Below are 16,977 nucleotides of genomic sequence, written 5' to 3'. Positions count from 1 at the left end.
AGCTCTCCGTCGACTATCAGCTCGTCGCGGAACTCCAGGTCACATGTACAGTGACAACGGAACCAATTTCATTAAAGCCAACAGAATGCTGCAGGAAGAGATGGTCAACTTGAAATCCTTAATAGACGACCAGTTCTATACGCAGATAACTGAAATGCAAATTGAGTGACATTTTAACGCTCCGTCTTGGCCCAGTGCAGGCCTTTGGGAAGCCGCAGTTAAAAGCCTTAAGTACCACTTGAAAAGAGTATTAGGAGAACAAAGGTTGACGTACGAGGAATTTTCAACGCTATTGGCTCAATTAGAGGGGACTCTTAACTCCAGACCTTTGTGCCCCTTAAATGAAGACCCAGATGATTTAGATTTCCTCACACCGGCTCATTTTCTTTCAAGTGGTCCAACATTAACCATAGTCGAAACTGAAAAGGATTTACGTACCAGATGGCAGCTCATTCAAAAGATATTTCTTGATGTGTGGAAGAGATGGCGGACGGAGTACCTAACACAACTGAACGCTTGGTCTAAGTGGCTTAGTACCCAACGCAATATGAAAATTGGCGATATTGTGATAATTAATGACACTAATCTCCCACCAGGCAAGTGGGCCCTGGGCAGAGTTGTGGAGCTTCATCCGGGAAACGATGGGTGGGTCAGAGTAGTAACTGTCAAGACCAAAAACGGTACTATCAAAAGACCTGTCGTAAAGCTATCTTTATTGCCAGTAGATCAATTTACAAACCAAAATAACCATGATACTAATTTGGATCCCGAAACACCACCAAAAGTAAATCAAAATTAGCAATCTGCAATACAACCAACAACATCTAGACGGAGAAATAAAAAAGGAATTTACCACTACGCTACCATGATACTACTTTTGTTCACATTTTTTATATCTCCGTCGGAAGGAAACCATAAGGTTGTTAATATAATTCAAACGCAAGGTTTATATTTTGATAACATATCAAAAATGCTTATCGGCCAAGATGAATGGAAATTAGTTGTTTATTATGATATAGAACCATATTGGCAAGGAATTTAAACACTACGAGCACAAAACTATCAGGCAAAGTTCATTGTGAGTCTATATTATTACGTAGTAGTAGGTACGTCATAGTAACAACGACTTGTAATTATACAATAACTTATTGTCGAGTAATAGGTTCCCAGGAAACGGCAATTGCCCGCATTGTTAAGCGCGGCAAACCATCGAACATAGGCTCGTACAATGTAAACGAGCTTTGACGGTTTTTGAGACCCCATCGAAGGAGCTTGTGTCGCTCGCGCGCACTACGAATGTAGTTTTGGCTCGCGAGATTGACTGTTTTGATACTCGAAAAAGGTATTGTAGGCTAGTATAGGTGTCTCCAGGCTCCAGAAATTTTAAAGTTATTGCTAATACTATAAGTGTAATTTTTTTTTGAAAAATCTTTCGGTTTCCGTCTAAAGTTCAAGAAATTTAAAAAAAAAAAAACTAAATATGCAGTTATTGTTTTCTTATAAATCGAGGGCATGACTACTTTCACCACTTTTCTCTGAGACTCGTAGTTTTCGACTTGGCCATCACATTCTTTTAAATAAAAAACCACCCTGTATAATATATATAAAGATGGCTCGCGCGGCATATGAAGGCCGACAAACGAACGCACCCTCATCGTATCACACAGAGCTAGTGGACGGCTCACCAATCAGGAAGCCGGCGCGCGTGCCGTCGGGCAGCGTGTGCTCGTGCGCCTGCGCCGTGTACACGACGGCCTCCAGCTGCAGCGCGGACAAGGCGCCCGAGCGGATCGTGTCCTCGGGCAGCGCCAGCTTGTACGTCACGTCCACCGGCTCCACCGACGACAGCGACGCCGTCTCCACCACCGGGTCCGGGTGCTTGCGGCCAATCTTCACTGAAATAACAGTTCACTTGATCACTTCAAATTGGATTGGCTCGTGAAAAAAGCCTTTCTTCAGCTCTTATTAAATATAAATATGTGTGTCAGCGCAGTGTGCGAAGGCGTCCCCTTTTTGCAGTTAGCACAATTCGAACCAACTCCGGCAAACGCGCGCCGCTGCAGCGCGTAGTTAGCACATCCAATGAAATTTTTTCAGATATTGACATATTAGGTATATCGGAATTACAATTCAAATCAGAAATTAATAGCACATTGAAACAGCATCAATTTAATTAATGTTTAATTAAATTAAATTTAAACTTAAATCTCATTGTTATTAAATTAAGTATCTCATTGGAGACTTATACATTAACATCTAACCTCATAATATGAGAAATTTTTATTCAAATCGTTATTAATCTTTTCTCAAACATGCATGGAAATATTGTCATTATTTTCGAAAAAAGAACACGCGATGTATCAAATTTTCGGACAAAGAAAGTCAAATCCATTGCAGGAGCGTTTTTTGAATTTGGAACAACACTCCTGCAATGTTGTATGAAACGACGTGCTGCGGTTATTAAATACTCTTTGATCGGATCTTTTTTGTCATTCTTGGCATACCATAGTCTCTTTGCGTTTGCCTGTCGGCACAGATGATAAATTAAATTGGCGGGAAAGCTGAAAATTCGTTTTCAATTCTTATTTACATACCTACTTCATAAATATATATTTAATAATAATTAACATGAGTTTCAACGGTTCAAAGGGTGAAATGGAAAGTGATTGTACTCCACCAGATTTAAAATCAGAAACAAAATTAGCAATGGAAAACGTGCTTTCAGCGAAGTCAAAAAAAATAGAAATATAAAAAAAGTATATGAACATTTTATGAGTTGGCAAAACGAGAAAAAAGTGTTAAGTATTTTAATGAGATTGCTAAAACTAAAAAGCTACCTACATTATGAGCAATTTAATCTATGCTGCAATATACAGTTCATGTTAAAAGCGGCTTGATTATTATTATTAACTTAAAAATTATGAGAATTTAACCACTTTTCTTAAACAACAATCGACCGGATTCAAAAGCAAGAAATCGAAATTTTTTACTGGCAAAATCATAAAGCAATTTTTAATTAAAGCCCCAGATGATATTAAATTTATTAATTATTAATATTAATTTTTAAATTAAATTACCAAGGTAAATTAAATTTAATATAATTATGATATAAAAAGTGTGTTTTATTTCCCTGCATTCTTTTGAGGAAAGTACTATATATGCCTCGGCAGGAAATTCACACAAGGCTATCATAACCTTGTGACTACTGCCAGAACAATCATAATAACGAACTATGAAATAAATAATAGTTTAAAAAAAAACTAAAGAACACGCTTTATATAAAATTCAACTAAAAAATAGAAAATAAATTTAAAGTGAAAGTAGTGTAAAAAAATATTAGAAAAGAAGAATTATTATTTTAATAATATTTTAAAAAGCACCCCACACTTTTTTTTATAATGAAATATATAATATTTTTTTACGATGTTTTCAATTTAAATTTATTTTCTATTTTTTAGTTTAATTTTATATAAAGCGTGTTCTTTAGTTTTTTTTAAAACTGTTATTTATTTTTCATTTTTTAGATTGAATGAAGGGATTTTAATATTTGCGAATAAAAATATTTTAATTACATTGAATGATCACTTAATTCAACTAGCCCGAGATCCCCGAACTAGCTCTTATAATAATTAGCTCAGTTAAATCACTTTTCAATTACACAAATTTATGATGGAAATATAAATTCACCGCCATCTATTCGCTTCTAAACGAATTAGATACTTTAATTTTGTGGAACTGTCTTGACATGTCGCGCGTTTCCTTTGTAGTTTACAATAAATTACTAGATGGCGCTTATTAGTGATTTATTTATTTAAAAATTATATAAATTAACAAAAATCATATTTTGCAATTGAAAAATTTAATAATTTTATCAAATTAGTGTAATGTCATCGGTCCTCGATAAATCTACAAAGTGGGTCAAAATCGCGCCCAAAGAAGTCGGTTACATACAAGTGAAGCTAATATAAAGCGTGTAAATATTCACACAGGCTTAGAATTGAATTTTTGCTGTACACCATATTAAAATTGAAATTCTATTTTGATTCAAAAATAGAATATAATATCACATATTGAAAGTCAAAAACTTCCACCCATTCGAAAAAGTATACCTCAGACCTGAGAAGAACGGGCGCACGAAACTCTCAGCGGGCTTCTTTATTTATTAAAATATAAAAATTTTAATAGTACAGTAAAATGTATTATTTAATAGCCTGAGGTCGGTCGCTCCATTCCCAATCTGTGGTATTATTAAGAAAGTTATATATGTTATAGTAACCTTTAAAACACAAAACCACAGTAACGTTTTTTAACAATTCTTGTAAATTTTGTAAATAAAACAAATGTTTTGAACATTTTCGGGGATCTTGTTGTAAATGCATATAAGTACAACACCCCACAAAAGAGACTTACTAACTCGACTTTGCCGAGCAGTAGGCATTATAAAATTATGTTTGTTCCTGGTGTTAACATTACGGTTATTACAGTTTCTAACAAATTCACTTAAGTGCCTATGTACATACATAACATTATCGATAATATATTGAGATCAAATCATCAAAAGTCAAGATGTTTATTTCTTAAAATTTTGCCCTCAATGATTCTTTACGACCTAGATTATAAATAGCGCAAAGCATATAAAAGTTTAATATACTCTGAGCACTCGGTGGTCAAAGATTGAAAGCAAACCGATGCTCTTATGAGTAAAAACTAGTTTTAATTAAGATACAACTAGAGAGACTCACGCTTAGTGGGCATGTAGTCAGCGTACGTCTCGGCCACGCCCATTTCCTCATCATCCACTTCCTCCTCCTCGCCGCCCATCTGCAGATAAACAACCACAACTCATTTAGTACAAGTTCCACTAATTAGCACTGGAACTGTTGGATTATGTTTGTTACATCTCTTTAAATTTTATATTGTAATTGAAATGATTTGTTAAACGATGAAAATCTAAATCTTGAATTAAAAGAGTGGCAATGAGTTTCTTGCTTCTTCTCATTAGCGAAACCCTTTACGAAATAGTACCGCTATTTCGTAAATCGTCGATTCAATAAGAAAAAAAATTTTTTAACATTCATAGTGTTATTTCCGAGTCCTACATTAATAAGTAATTTTGATTTGATTATTATTATTTTCTTAAAGGGGGTGGACAAATGAGCGTACCGTACACATGATGTTAAGTATCATCGCCAACCACATTCTCTTGCGACACCAGAGGAATCAGAGAAGCGTTGTCCGCCTATAAGGAATGTGTACGCGCTATTTTTGAAGGAAGGTCGTATCGTCCCAGAAACACCGCACAAGGAAGCTCATTCTACTGCTTAATTGTACGTTATTTTTCATTTCTCATACTCGGAAAGTAATGTTGTTTTGATCTGATTATTGGGTGGAAAATACTACTTCCCTCCGTAGAGAGGGAAAAACTCATACAAATTACTTCCTACCTAAGGGCCGGAATGAACTTTAAAAATAGAACTGCTGTCAGCTGTGAAGAGTTTTATGTAAAGAAAACTGGAGGCTGGAGATCCAGCACAGTCACCGAAGGCTACATTGAGGATTCAGGCCAAAAATAAAACTAAAATTTCAACCAAATTAACTGAAACTATAAAAATTTATATATTTGTTATAATATAACAAAACGGCATAAACATTCCAAATAAAAATGTAACTTTTAATTTCACAAATTGTACTTTTGACAATTAATTTTAAATTGGTACTACTAATATTATTATATAATATCAATAAATAGTTTAAATAAACAACTAGTTTTATTTTCCTCATATTCGAAATGAAAAGTAGCGTGTTTAACACGGGTCGAAAGAATCAATTCCTACTCGGACTATAGCCTCGGCAATTGATTCTTTCGACCCTTGGTTAACAATCTACTATTTATAATAGTTACTGAGAAGTCATTGATGACGATTTTCGTATACAGTGTGTATAAAATTGAAATAAAATCTCTTTGACTATTCGAATCAGGTTGGTTTTGACGACATTAAAAAGGTCACATATAACACAAAAAGATACAAAGTACTAGAAAGGTACTTCCAGCGATTTATCATTTATTTTCATTTCTCTCAAATAAGTGAATATAATGAAGAAATTCGAAACATTATGAAATTGTTTGACAAAAATGGAAGAAAATGTGAGATTTATGGACGTAATGCAGTTTCCGTAATATTAGCACATAGTTGGAGTAAGTGTTTTCAATTGAATATCTTGATATTATATAATGCGCCTTTTTCTGTTCGCCCGTAAATGGACGCCATTTTTTTTTAAAGTTTAGTAAAATCGGCATACAGTAGTTACGACATAGCTAAAGAACTTGGAATTGACCACAAAACATTTTAACCCATTTGAAATAGCTTGGTACAAAAAAGCTTTTTTGAGACGAAACAAAATCGAACCGTATTTGAACAGATTGATAATTAATTGTGATTAATGATAAGGTTATCACAACGTACGACAAGAATGTATGGTCAGGCTTCACAGATTGTGGCAAAACACGGCTTAACTCTGATGATGATGCTGTGTGTATGGTGGCATTAATCATAATAAGCTTTTACTGCCGTGCAGAACTTAGAATCTCGCGGTCGCAGCAGTTAACCTCAATCGCAAGCAACCCACCTAATAGGCTCGTAAAGCTCAAGAGTATTACCACTTACAATCTCTCAAATCGATTCTTCATTCGACATTTCTCATAAAAACAATACTAACCTTCTCCTGTTGCTGCCACATTCCCTTGTTCGTCCAGGCTGCCAACTGGTTCAGCTGTCCCAGTTGTCCCAACTGACCATACATGCCAGCTAGCGGGCCTCCCATACCCGACGCCAGGAACTGATTGAGATTCTGTAGCCAGTACGGATTCAAACCTTGCATTCCCGCCATTTCCACTGTCAACAAAGCAAATTGGTCACAGTCAATAAGAGTTAGTGGCAGAAAATGTGATCGGCTGGTTAGAAACAAGAAGCCATGCCACTAATATAGCATGCGTAGCCAAAGCTAGTAAATAGAACTTGCAATAGTCCTATCGTAAGGCACGTTTACCTGTCACGCGGATTGCCTTTCGCGTGCGGAGCTGTTCCGCATGCGTGTACTACGAACGCTCCTGGCCACACGCAAGTAAATATCCCACTTGGATATATGGTTGGCGGATCAGATCCGCGTGACAGGAAAAGAGCCCTAAAGGTCAATAGGGGCGTGCCAGTTTCCAAGAAAAATAGTTGGAGTAATACTAAATTGGATTTAATGATAGTAGATCGAGTTTTTGGGCTAAAAGAACCGGCAGTACCACATTGTCAACTAACGTCAACCGGTTTATAGTTAGCGGCAACAAATAGCCAATTGCTGTTAATATGTATACTGTTTACAGAATTTCTACTTATAACTTCTAGTTAACTAAAGCTAAAGCATATTCGCAGAATGTATTCCATTCAATGCATATTATATACCTAATCACTTCTTTTAATGCTCGTTTAGAAAAATCATTTAACGAATATTTAATATATTTTATTAATTTATGAGATCAAATGAGTATTTTACCTGTTTTTTTTTTAATAAATTGATTCGTTTTGGTTCAATTTTGTTGAGTACGAGTTTTAACAAAGTCACTCTATAATTCTTATAAGACTCTATGGCGGTAAATTTAATAATATAATTTATAGACATTCATAAGTGTCATTTCCGTGACACCTACATGAATAAAATGATTTTTTAATTTTGATTTGATTTGATACTTAATAACTAAGCAATATCATAGTATATCTAGCTTCTATCCCTAGCTACATCAGCTTCTTCACACAAGCTCATTATGAGATAGTTAAAATACTTGCAGTCCGTCAAGTCGATCATTGCGTCAATAATCTACAGACCATTGGATTACTAAAAAAATGTGAGAAGAACAAAATACCATAATACTAGATTGCTATCTACTATCAGATTACTAAAACAAAATTAAGTATACCTAGTCTTACCATAAATATTGTAACATCGAAAAGAGCTATTTTCGAATGCATAAATATTTATTACCGTAGTGTTCGTTAGTTTTTACATTAATATAATCACATATTAAAAAATATGAAGTTTTTCAAAATTATCTCAATTGGCCTATAATAATCCTTTAAATAAGGATGGCAGCCATGAACTAAAACAAACACTTTCTCCATGGGAAAATTATTCACTACCAATCTTATGAATTTAGGGAGTTCAAATTAACATGACATTTACAGCATACGACGCTCTCTAAAACTGAGCACAAATCATAATCGGATTTAGATAGGGACTGGATGACGGCCAGTCTTCAGCTCTGATGAAGTCAGTCATGTTCATATCCAACCACTATGCGCAGATCAAGCTTTATAACCAGGTGCTAAAATTTACTCAAAGGACCATTCTTTGCTCCTGAAAATAGTGTTGTTAAGAGCCTTAATCACCTTCTCAAGAAAAAATTCCATGCCCTTTTGACACTTACACCCTCAACATATTTAACATTCACAACTTATTCCATGCTGATGACGAGCTTCAAAATTTTCATTTAGCTCCATACCGATTTAATATACTACATTTTCGTTTAATTTTAACAGTATTTAGTGCCAGACTAGGTGTATAACTATATCTACTAAAAGAGAAAAAATATTTATTGCCACTTACTAAGTTTAAAACAGTGAACGTATAGAAAAACATGGAGGCATTTCAGAAACTTTAAAATAGCGTAACTTAAACTATTCCGTAGTGAGCTGAGCTTACAAACTGTCCCGGCACGCGGTATAGTTCGCTTAAGCGAGTACGGGTCGGGCGGGATTATAAAAACAGGTATAATTGGAATTGTAAGGATTATAATACATTCATGTGTTCGTTCATGCAAAAATCATAAGGATTGTCGTCCGAAGGGTATTTAAAACTATTTTCACGTGTAAGTAGTCTAATTATTTAAAAATACATAAAAATATATTTTATTTCGTGGATGGCATTATGCATACCGTAGAAGCACATTTTGATAACTTTTAATTATAGAAATGAAATATTTATAAAGTTCCAAACAAATTTGGTTTTTAATTCAGTGAGAGACAGGAAACAATTGGATATCCAACAAGACACCTAAAATGTGATTACATCATTTTAAAAATGAAGATTTTAATTTATTCAAGATGAAATTCACGACGCTTACTAAAAGCGCTGTACAAATTTTTTACATCAATATTTGTTTGGCTCGATAACAATACCATTTGGTACAATGACATACTTAATTACTTAAAAAAACAGATTTGGTTTTTTTGCGGGACGTCATGTTAAGACATGCAGTCAAAAAGGTTTTTCAAGAGTTTGTGAACACTCGTACTATATATATAGCAAGAAGAGACCCCTTACTTAACTCATCTCACCAAAAACTGAATATACTTTTAAATATAGCACTTTTAAGGGATTAAAACGTGTGTAAATGTAAATGTTTTTACATTAAATGGCAGTACCCTGAAAAGCTTCTTTAAGCCTCGGGTTAGAAAAATAATAATAAAAATGTAACTTTTACGCAAAATCGAGTGAAAAAACAGTTACCATTACACGCGTTTTAATCCTTTAAAAAGTATTTTATTAAAATTTGTAACACTCGCGTTAATCAAAGAAAATACTAATTAATAGACTTACGATTTTTTGCGGAACATAAATTATATTATGCTCGTAACAAGCACAAAGCACGTGAGGAATGATAGAAGCGTTGCCGGCCTTTAAGAAAAGTGTACGCGATTTTTTACCCAATAATTAATAACCAACGAAAACTAATCTAGCTAACATGTATAGTTCAAACAATAATTTATTTTACGACTGATCTCCTCATACATAACGTATACATCGTCCTCGTATCTGATAAGATGTCAAGCGCGCGAACCAATTACTGTAATCATGTCTTGGCGAGAACCAACCACGTAAATAACGTTGGAGTAACGCGTATGGTCGGAGGATGGGCGAATCACTGAGCTAATTTACCGCATATTTTCAAACCCGCGTAACTGATGAAGCACATACTAACATAGATTCAATATCAATAACACTCTCTTTTTAACCATTGATAGTTTCCTAACTAGTGATTTTATTGTGTGGTTTATTACGCTAATAATAATCAACGGTTCATGTTTACCATACAGCCAGAGGCTAAATATTTTTAAATTAAAATCTCTCGAAAATCGTCGTCGTATTCAAGATTTGCTATTTTTATTTAAATTATGTAATGGTATTGTTAGTGCCCCAGAAATATTACGACAAATTGATTTCAATATACCCCGCCCCGGTGCAAGGCTTATTAATCGTGAATTCTTTCATCTTGCTATTCCGAGAACTAATATTGGTCTTCACTCTCCACTGCAGCGCTCTATGAGATCATTTAATTAGCTCCTTAATAATAATTTTGACTCCATGGATATGTTTGGGATGTCGGTGCTACAATTTAAAAGACTTTGCAACAGTGTTATTTATAATAGTTTTTAATTATATATATGGTCTGTACGCTTTACTCATATTCAACATAAGATATAATTTGTATTTTTAACATTTATTAACCTTTAAATTACTTTGCGTTTTTTGAACTAAGATTATCCTTAATAATACAACAGAGCTGTACATACCTGTAAGAAAGCTATTCTGTTCATAATGTTCGTTTTATATTTTTCTTATTTTTGTTTAGTTTAGAATAGCTTGTTGGTGTGTCTATTATAAATAAATAAATAAATAAACGGTAGATAGTACGACAAGACTGCTTCCATGTTTTTTAAGCGTTCACTGGTTTAAAATGAAGAATGTGTTGCGAGAAGTAATGCAGTGAGAACGTAGATGTCGCTAATGCCAGTGCTAAATATTATGATCTATGTGTTAACAGATAATACAACAACTACAATACTACTTTAATAAATAGAATTTGCAAATAAATTTACATAAGATGGAAATATGCAGGAAGGATATGATATATAAGAACCAATCGAAGAAGAATATGACATAAGAGAATTATTATGAAAAACATACTACGATTTTTGGAAGAACTACTGGAAAGCAGGTGGCTCAGATGTTATCTTATAACAGATAAAACTTATAAGGCAGTGTGACTACAATCACATCTCACTGTATGTGTACCTTTAATTTTAAATTTAACAATTTCTGTGCCCGTTATTATTAAAAGCGGAGTTGGAATATAAAAAGATCATTACAAAAGTTGTACTCGTTAAGGATTTTTTAGAAGCTACAGAGCACTCATTCAAATTTCCTGTACTTACTCTGTGCAAGCAGCGACACCGCATTGAGGGCCGAAGTGCCAGGCATCCCCATTGCTGATAACAATTCAATTTGTTACCATTATATATTTTGCCAACTGACGAATCTTTTTCAATCAAAAATTACTTGCAATTTTTTTCATGAAGCTTCACTTTTTCAATTTTTTTTTGAACCTCACGGAACACGTGCAATAATTGCAAGTTGGCTGAGTAAAATTGTGTTTGGGAATATTTTAGGGTAAAATTTATTCAAATAAATAGTTCAATAATTATTGATAATTTGAATTCATCTATACTCAAAATCCATGACAAAAAAAACAAGATTTTATTCAATTCAATTATTAAATTCAAAAATGAAAAATATATGTATCTTTCCGAAGTTGATCTACTCAACGGATAAAGAATTTTTTTTTATATATTCTGTACTCTCATTTGAAATAATTTTGAAATGTCTGCATTTTAGTAAACATTTTTAATTCTGTATTTTTCGTATATGTTGTTGTTTCGTAGATACCTACGTATAAAGGTTTATGATAGACAATAGTAATGAAATGAGAACTTATACATGAACCTATTAAAAGTTACACACCTGGCATTCCCCTGCCTCTCCCAATACCAATATTGATAGGTTTAGTCAATGAGCTCGCTGATATTCTGATTGGCTTAACATTTGATGATTGTCCAAATGCTAATCCAGATGGTGCTGCAGAAAGAAATTTTTACAAGTTAATGAAAAGACATAGGTAGTAAGTTAATGACAAAAAATACTTAAAATAAGAAGATAAAAAAAAAGGTGTCAATGGAGCATGATGCCTTTCAACCTGCCTAGGATATTGTGATTCATAATATTTCCATTTACTCATTCACTAGCTGGATGATGTTGTTCCATGTGGACGCATTCTTATTTACAGAAGCGCGTCATTCCTTTGGACTTGCGAGAGAGCCCGGCCGGTGGTGATCAATCTCCAACAGTTGACATGCGCGTCTTATTTTGAAGTAATACTTCTTTAGACGCAGCATCATCATCAGCCGGAAGACGTTCACTGCTGGACAAAAGCCTCCCCCAAAGATATCCACGACATTCGGTCCTGCGCTGCCCTAATTCAACTTATACCGGCGATCTTGACATGATCGTCGGTCCGTCTTGTGGTGGGCCTACAAACACTGCGTCTTCCGGTACGTGGTCACCATTCGAGGACTTCACTGCCCCAAAAGCCATCTGTCCGTTGAACTATGTGCCGTGCCCACTGCCACTGCAGTTTCGCAATCATTTGGGCTATGTCGGCAACTTTGGTTCTCCTACGAATCTCTTCATTCTTTAGACGCGTTATTAAATTATCAGAATGAATTTTACGATGCGCACGCACACCGACACTCAAATTCGACACCCATTTCTATCATACTTCGGCTACCAAGCCTCTTGTAACTCATTTGTCTACTGAACCACTACCAATGCACGAGAATTAAATAAATTTCTATATATAGTTTCAAAATTGAAATTATATATTGTAAATATATACTAGTTTTAAAATTCTCTCTAACTCGATTACGATCTGATAAATTCACACAGGGTAGGTAGCTCTAACACACTCATACTGATAAAGAAAATAGCCGCAATCAAAGGTTTTTGAGTTGTTGTTCCATTCAGTTCCAAGATTGTACCTGCAAGTGGATTTGTTGTGGGTTTGATCATGACCGGTGCAGGAGCCGGCATCTTCACTTTATCTCCAAGCCTTGCTGCTGCTGCCAATGTCTTACCTCCACCTGGAAATGAAACATCATGTGTAAGCATAAGAGCTATAGTGATGACCACAAGCCATCCTTATTGGATCTTCTGCTGAATTACTTGTTGCCCAACAGTGTTTTCATCTCCCCAACCAACCTGTCAATGATCTTTATAATGTCTTTGGGAGAGTATGTGTTAAGGAATTTCATGCATAGGAAGTGAACCTCCCTGTTATTTTTATAAGGCTTTAAAAAGAATGTATATATTGTTATATTCGCAATATAATAAACCATGGTGAGAGATTAGTGGAGGTAGCAGACAGTCTACCAAGAGCAGCTTTTGATAGTGCTTTAAACATTTTAAAGGATTAATAATATAAACAATTTGTTATATTCTGGGATTTATAACACAACTAAAACTAAATTTTATGAATGATGTGGGACATACAAGATTTTATCAACAATATGTCACTAGAACGTTTGGCTCAGTTGGTAAGAGAGCTCACACTGAACACGAAAGGTCGCGGGTTCGAGTCCCGCATTGTATTATATTGTGTTATCACTTTAAAACACAACAAATAGTTTAGATTTGCAAGAGCGACATCTCAAGTCAATTTCCTAATATGCAAATATTGGGGTTGAGCAGGTTATCAATTGTAAAGTAGATCCTGTAGATGAAGCCACAACCTGAGAGTTGAACAAAGCATACAAGATTTTATCAACAATACATCATATGCACGGAACGCGAGAGGTCGCGGGTTCGAGTACCACATCGTTCATAAAATTTTGTTTTCAGTTTTATTTGTGTAATATAATATAAATCAATGGTACTACTGGTGTTATTTCTGAGTAGTTTAAAATAAAGACTTACCTGGAACTTCCAAGTTGTCAGGGTCTTCATCATCATCAAAATCAGAATCGTCATCACTTGGTGGATTATCTCCACGTTTAGACTATAAATAAAATGAAAACCAACATTAAGGGATAATAATATTAATGTTTTAACACTTTATTTTTTCTTAATAAAAAAAATAAGGACAATGTAAAGTAACAAAAGTATGAGATTCTTATAGTTTAAAACTGTCTTAGTCCAAGAACTCTTGTGCAAGGTGGAGTGCTCATTGATCATTTGGTGCATTGGTTGTGGCTTTTGAGAGAAACCTCACCATCACTGTTTATTAGTGCCACAACTTTTTAATTCAGTAAGGGAATAACTTCATAGATAATTTAATGAGGTTTAAAACATACAAATAATTAATACATATACTAAAAAAGCACAGCTGAAAGTTTCATATTGAAAGAGAACTCCAACAGGGAGATCCAATTTCACCCAAGCTGTTTTTTCGGCTGTCTTAGAGATTATATTCAGAATACTAGGTTGGAATAACAACGGACTCAACACAACAACAAAACCTAATTACTTTACGCTTCACAGACAATCTAATTCTATTTTCAAAACATCCCAAAATACTACAACTATCAGATCTAAGCTTACAAACAGGACTTACAATGAATACAACAAAAATTAAAATTAAGACTAATGCCTCACAGCATCACAGTAAATATGGAAAATAGAATATGTGGATGAGTATGTATACCTGGGACACCTAAAATACCCAAGTGATACTATGTATAAATAAATTATTGACAGAAGAATAGCCAACACATGGAAAAGAAAACTATATAACATGTGAATTTTGCCATGTTTAACTCATGAATGTGAAAATGGGCACTAACAGAGAAATTAACTAAGACAATACTATTTTTTATTAAATGGGATAGAGAGAAGTGTAATCGCAGCAAAAAATTAATGTAAATTAATTGCAACTTATTGCAAGACAGCAATAAAGGCTTATTTTATTTATTTTTTTATAATATTGCTTTACCCTAATTGGCAGAAGTGGTTATACCTATCCAGTGGGTGACCCACTGGATAGCTAGAGAAGAGAATACTATATTTTCACAATTTCTTGTACCATTGGTAGTAACAATGAACTTTCCTCATCTGTCTGTTCCTAACCTGCTGTTCAAACATCCTTAGGATTTACACTTACACAATCATCTAAAACAATATCATAATCAAGTAAAGCTCTTTCAGGGTTGAAAAAGCAGTGTGGAGTGCATCACGTTCCGTAGAGTCCACAGACAAAACAAACCAATGTGGGAAGGTTTATGCTACGATATATTGTCTGTTTTAAGCGGGAGGGCAGTATAACAAAAAGGTATGTAATATTATTTACCATAATATTCTAATATAATAAGCTTGAAAATGTCAACACATTCAATACTAATTCACAAAATATGTATTTACTTCCAAATGTTTGTTTACTTTTTCACACAAGAGTGTTTTGTTTTGAGATACCTAAACTTATTTATTTCATTAATAATATGGGTTACTAGCACTTCTCACACGGTAGGATATCATTAAATCACTTTCTGTTTAGTTCACATGCTGTAAAAGAATGGTATAAATAGATAAACTAACATAGAGAAACAATGAAATAACCCTATAAAGGTACCTCTTGAGGAATAAAACTCAAAGAGTTTATAAGAGATGTTGTTGGTGACATTTATGTGAATAACTTCTGATGACTTTAAATAGTTTATAAATTGATAGTCATGACATAGTTAAAAAGGAATACACACTATAAAATTTAAAAATAATTTACAAATCAAGAAAATATGTCCAAACCATTTCTCCACTTCATTACCTAAAAATGTATTAAAATAAATTATTCATCTTATAACTGAATAATTTTCTTATGAACAGTTTACTGATAAGCAAGCTATTAAACATTGCACTGTTATTTCAATTCCTCAGTTTTGCAAAGAAATAATTTGTAATGTCTAAAGTGCACCTTACTTGCATAATCTTAAGAAACATCATAAAACATACAAATTTTACGACAATTTCAATAGAACGTAAAGAATTTTCTTTAGCTCGTAAGAAGAAATAACTAAAACAAGCCTATTTATTTGAAAAACATTTCATTTGATGCATTCTGACTGCATTGTCCTGTTACGTATAGCCAAATTCTAAGTGCAGATATTAAGATGTATTCTAATAGAAACACTAGAACCTTCTGAGAAAATCAATAGAGCCACACCCTACTTGCATAATTAATGCGTAACATAATTCAAGATATAACAATTTTTGTAAAAAACATTGAATTTTAAAACATGTGAAACATCAACCACCTCATGACATATTTTATTGGTTATAAAAGTTAAAAACAAGTAAAAAATAGTAAAATCCTTAATTTTTGAAGAATTAGAATCATACTCCGATTAATATATGAGCATTTTGCATGTTAACCATACAAAAAAATATGATATTTAGCCAAATACATGTTTTGTCGAACAAAGTAAAGTTCATAAAAAGTATCAAAACAAAAAACTATCATACCATTTTTAAAATTGTGCGCAAATATTTGAGTCGCCAAAAATCTCCTTTTTTGATATTTACAGCAATGAAGATATTTATTTATTCTCAATTAAACACTCGCAGCACTAAAACAATAAATTATATTTATAAATGCACGTTTTAAAAATCAGACGTCTCGACAGCGGTCGATGCTTCGGCCATGTTAAAAAATTAATTTCACTCTCAGAGAATCGAAAAAATGTCCAATCACCGATCGGATACATGTCGAGATTGATATCTGTCACTAGTTGTCAATGTTAATACTAATAATAATAATATAATGTAAATGCCGCATCAAAATAATTTTTGATTTCTTAAAACATACATGGCTTAAATTAAAACATTTAATTACGTGGGAAATTTATAATTTGAAATTCACCTTAGTTTTAGTTCTAAACTCTAAATCTATTTCAATATGATGACTATCCGATTGATTCATTGGTACATAGATGTACATCTTAGAATAGCTGTACATAGAGATACGAACGTGACGCCTGTCAAAAAGATCAAATTTTATTTATTTATTTATTTCAAGCAATGACGTTCTATACATATGGACATATCATTCGCAGT

At 33.6% G+C, this 16,977-nt stretch overlaps 1 protein-coding gene across 2 annotated transcripts in view; it reads right to left on the bottom strand.

Moving 5' to 3' along the window:
* The window catches only part of LOC126967036 (protein strawberry notch), an 80,975-nt gene extending 64,370 nt beyond the window's left edge, over positions 1-16,605 (bottom strand). Inside the window, exons 1-8 of one of the 2 annotated variants that reach the window (XM_050811345.1) lie at positions 16,387-16,605; positions 13,852-13,933; positions 12,918-13,019; positions 11,845-11,958; positions 11,259-11,312; positions 6,718-6,893; positions 4,743-4,821; positions 1,686-1,895 (exon numbers count right to left, since the gene is read on the bottom strand). In XM_050811345.1, the coding sequence (XP_050667302.1) occupies positions 1,686-1,895; positions 4,743-4,821; positions 6,718-6,893; positions 11,259-11,312; positions 11,845-11,958; positions 12,918-13,019; positions 13,852-13,933; positions 16,387-16,389 (820 nt within the window). In that variant the 5' untranslated portion in view covers positions 16,390-16,605. The remainder of the gene's footprint in view (positions 1-1,685; positions 1,896-4,742; positions 4,822-6,717; positions 6,894-11,258; positions 11,313-11,844; positions 11,959-12,917; positions 13,020-13,851; positions 13,934-16,386) is intronic. The other variant, XM_050811346.1, reaches the window with a different exon arrangement.
* Between the last annotated feature and the right edge of the window lie 372 nt (positions 16,606-16,977).

This window comes from Leptidea sinapis, chromosome 12 (assembly GCF_905404315.1).
Source record: "Leptidea sinapis chromosome 12, ilLepSina1.1, whole genome shotgun sequence".
Lineage (NCBI taxonomy): Eukaryota > Metazoa > Arthropoda > Insecta > Lepidoptera > Pieridae > Leptidea > Leptidea sinapis.
This window is presented reverse-complemented; position numbering and strand designations above follow the sequence as displayed.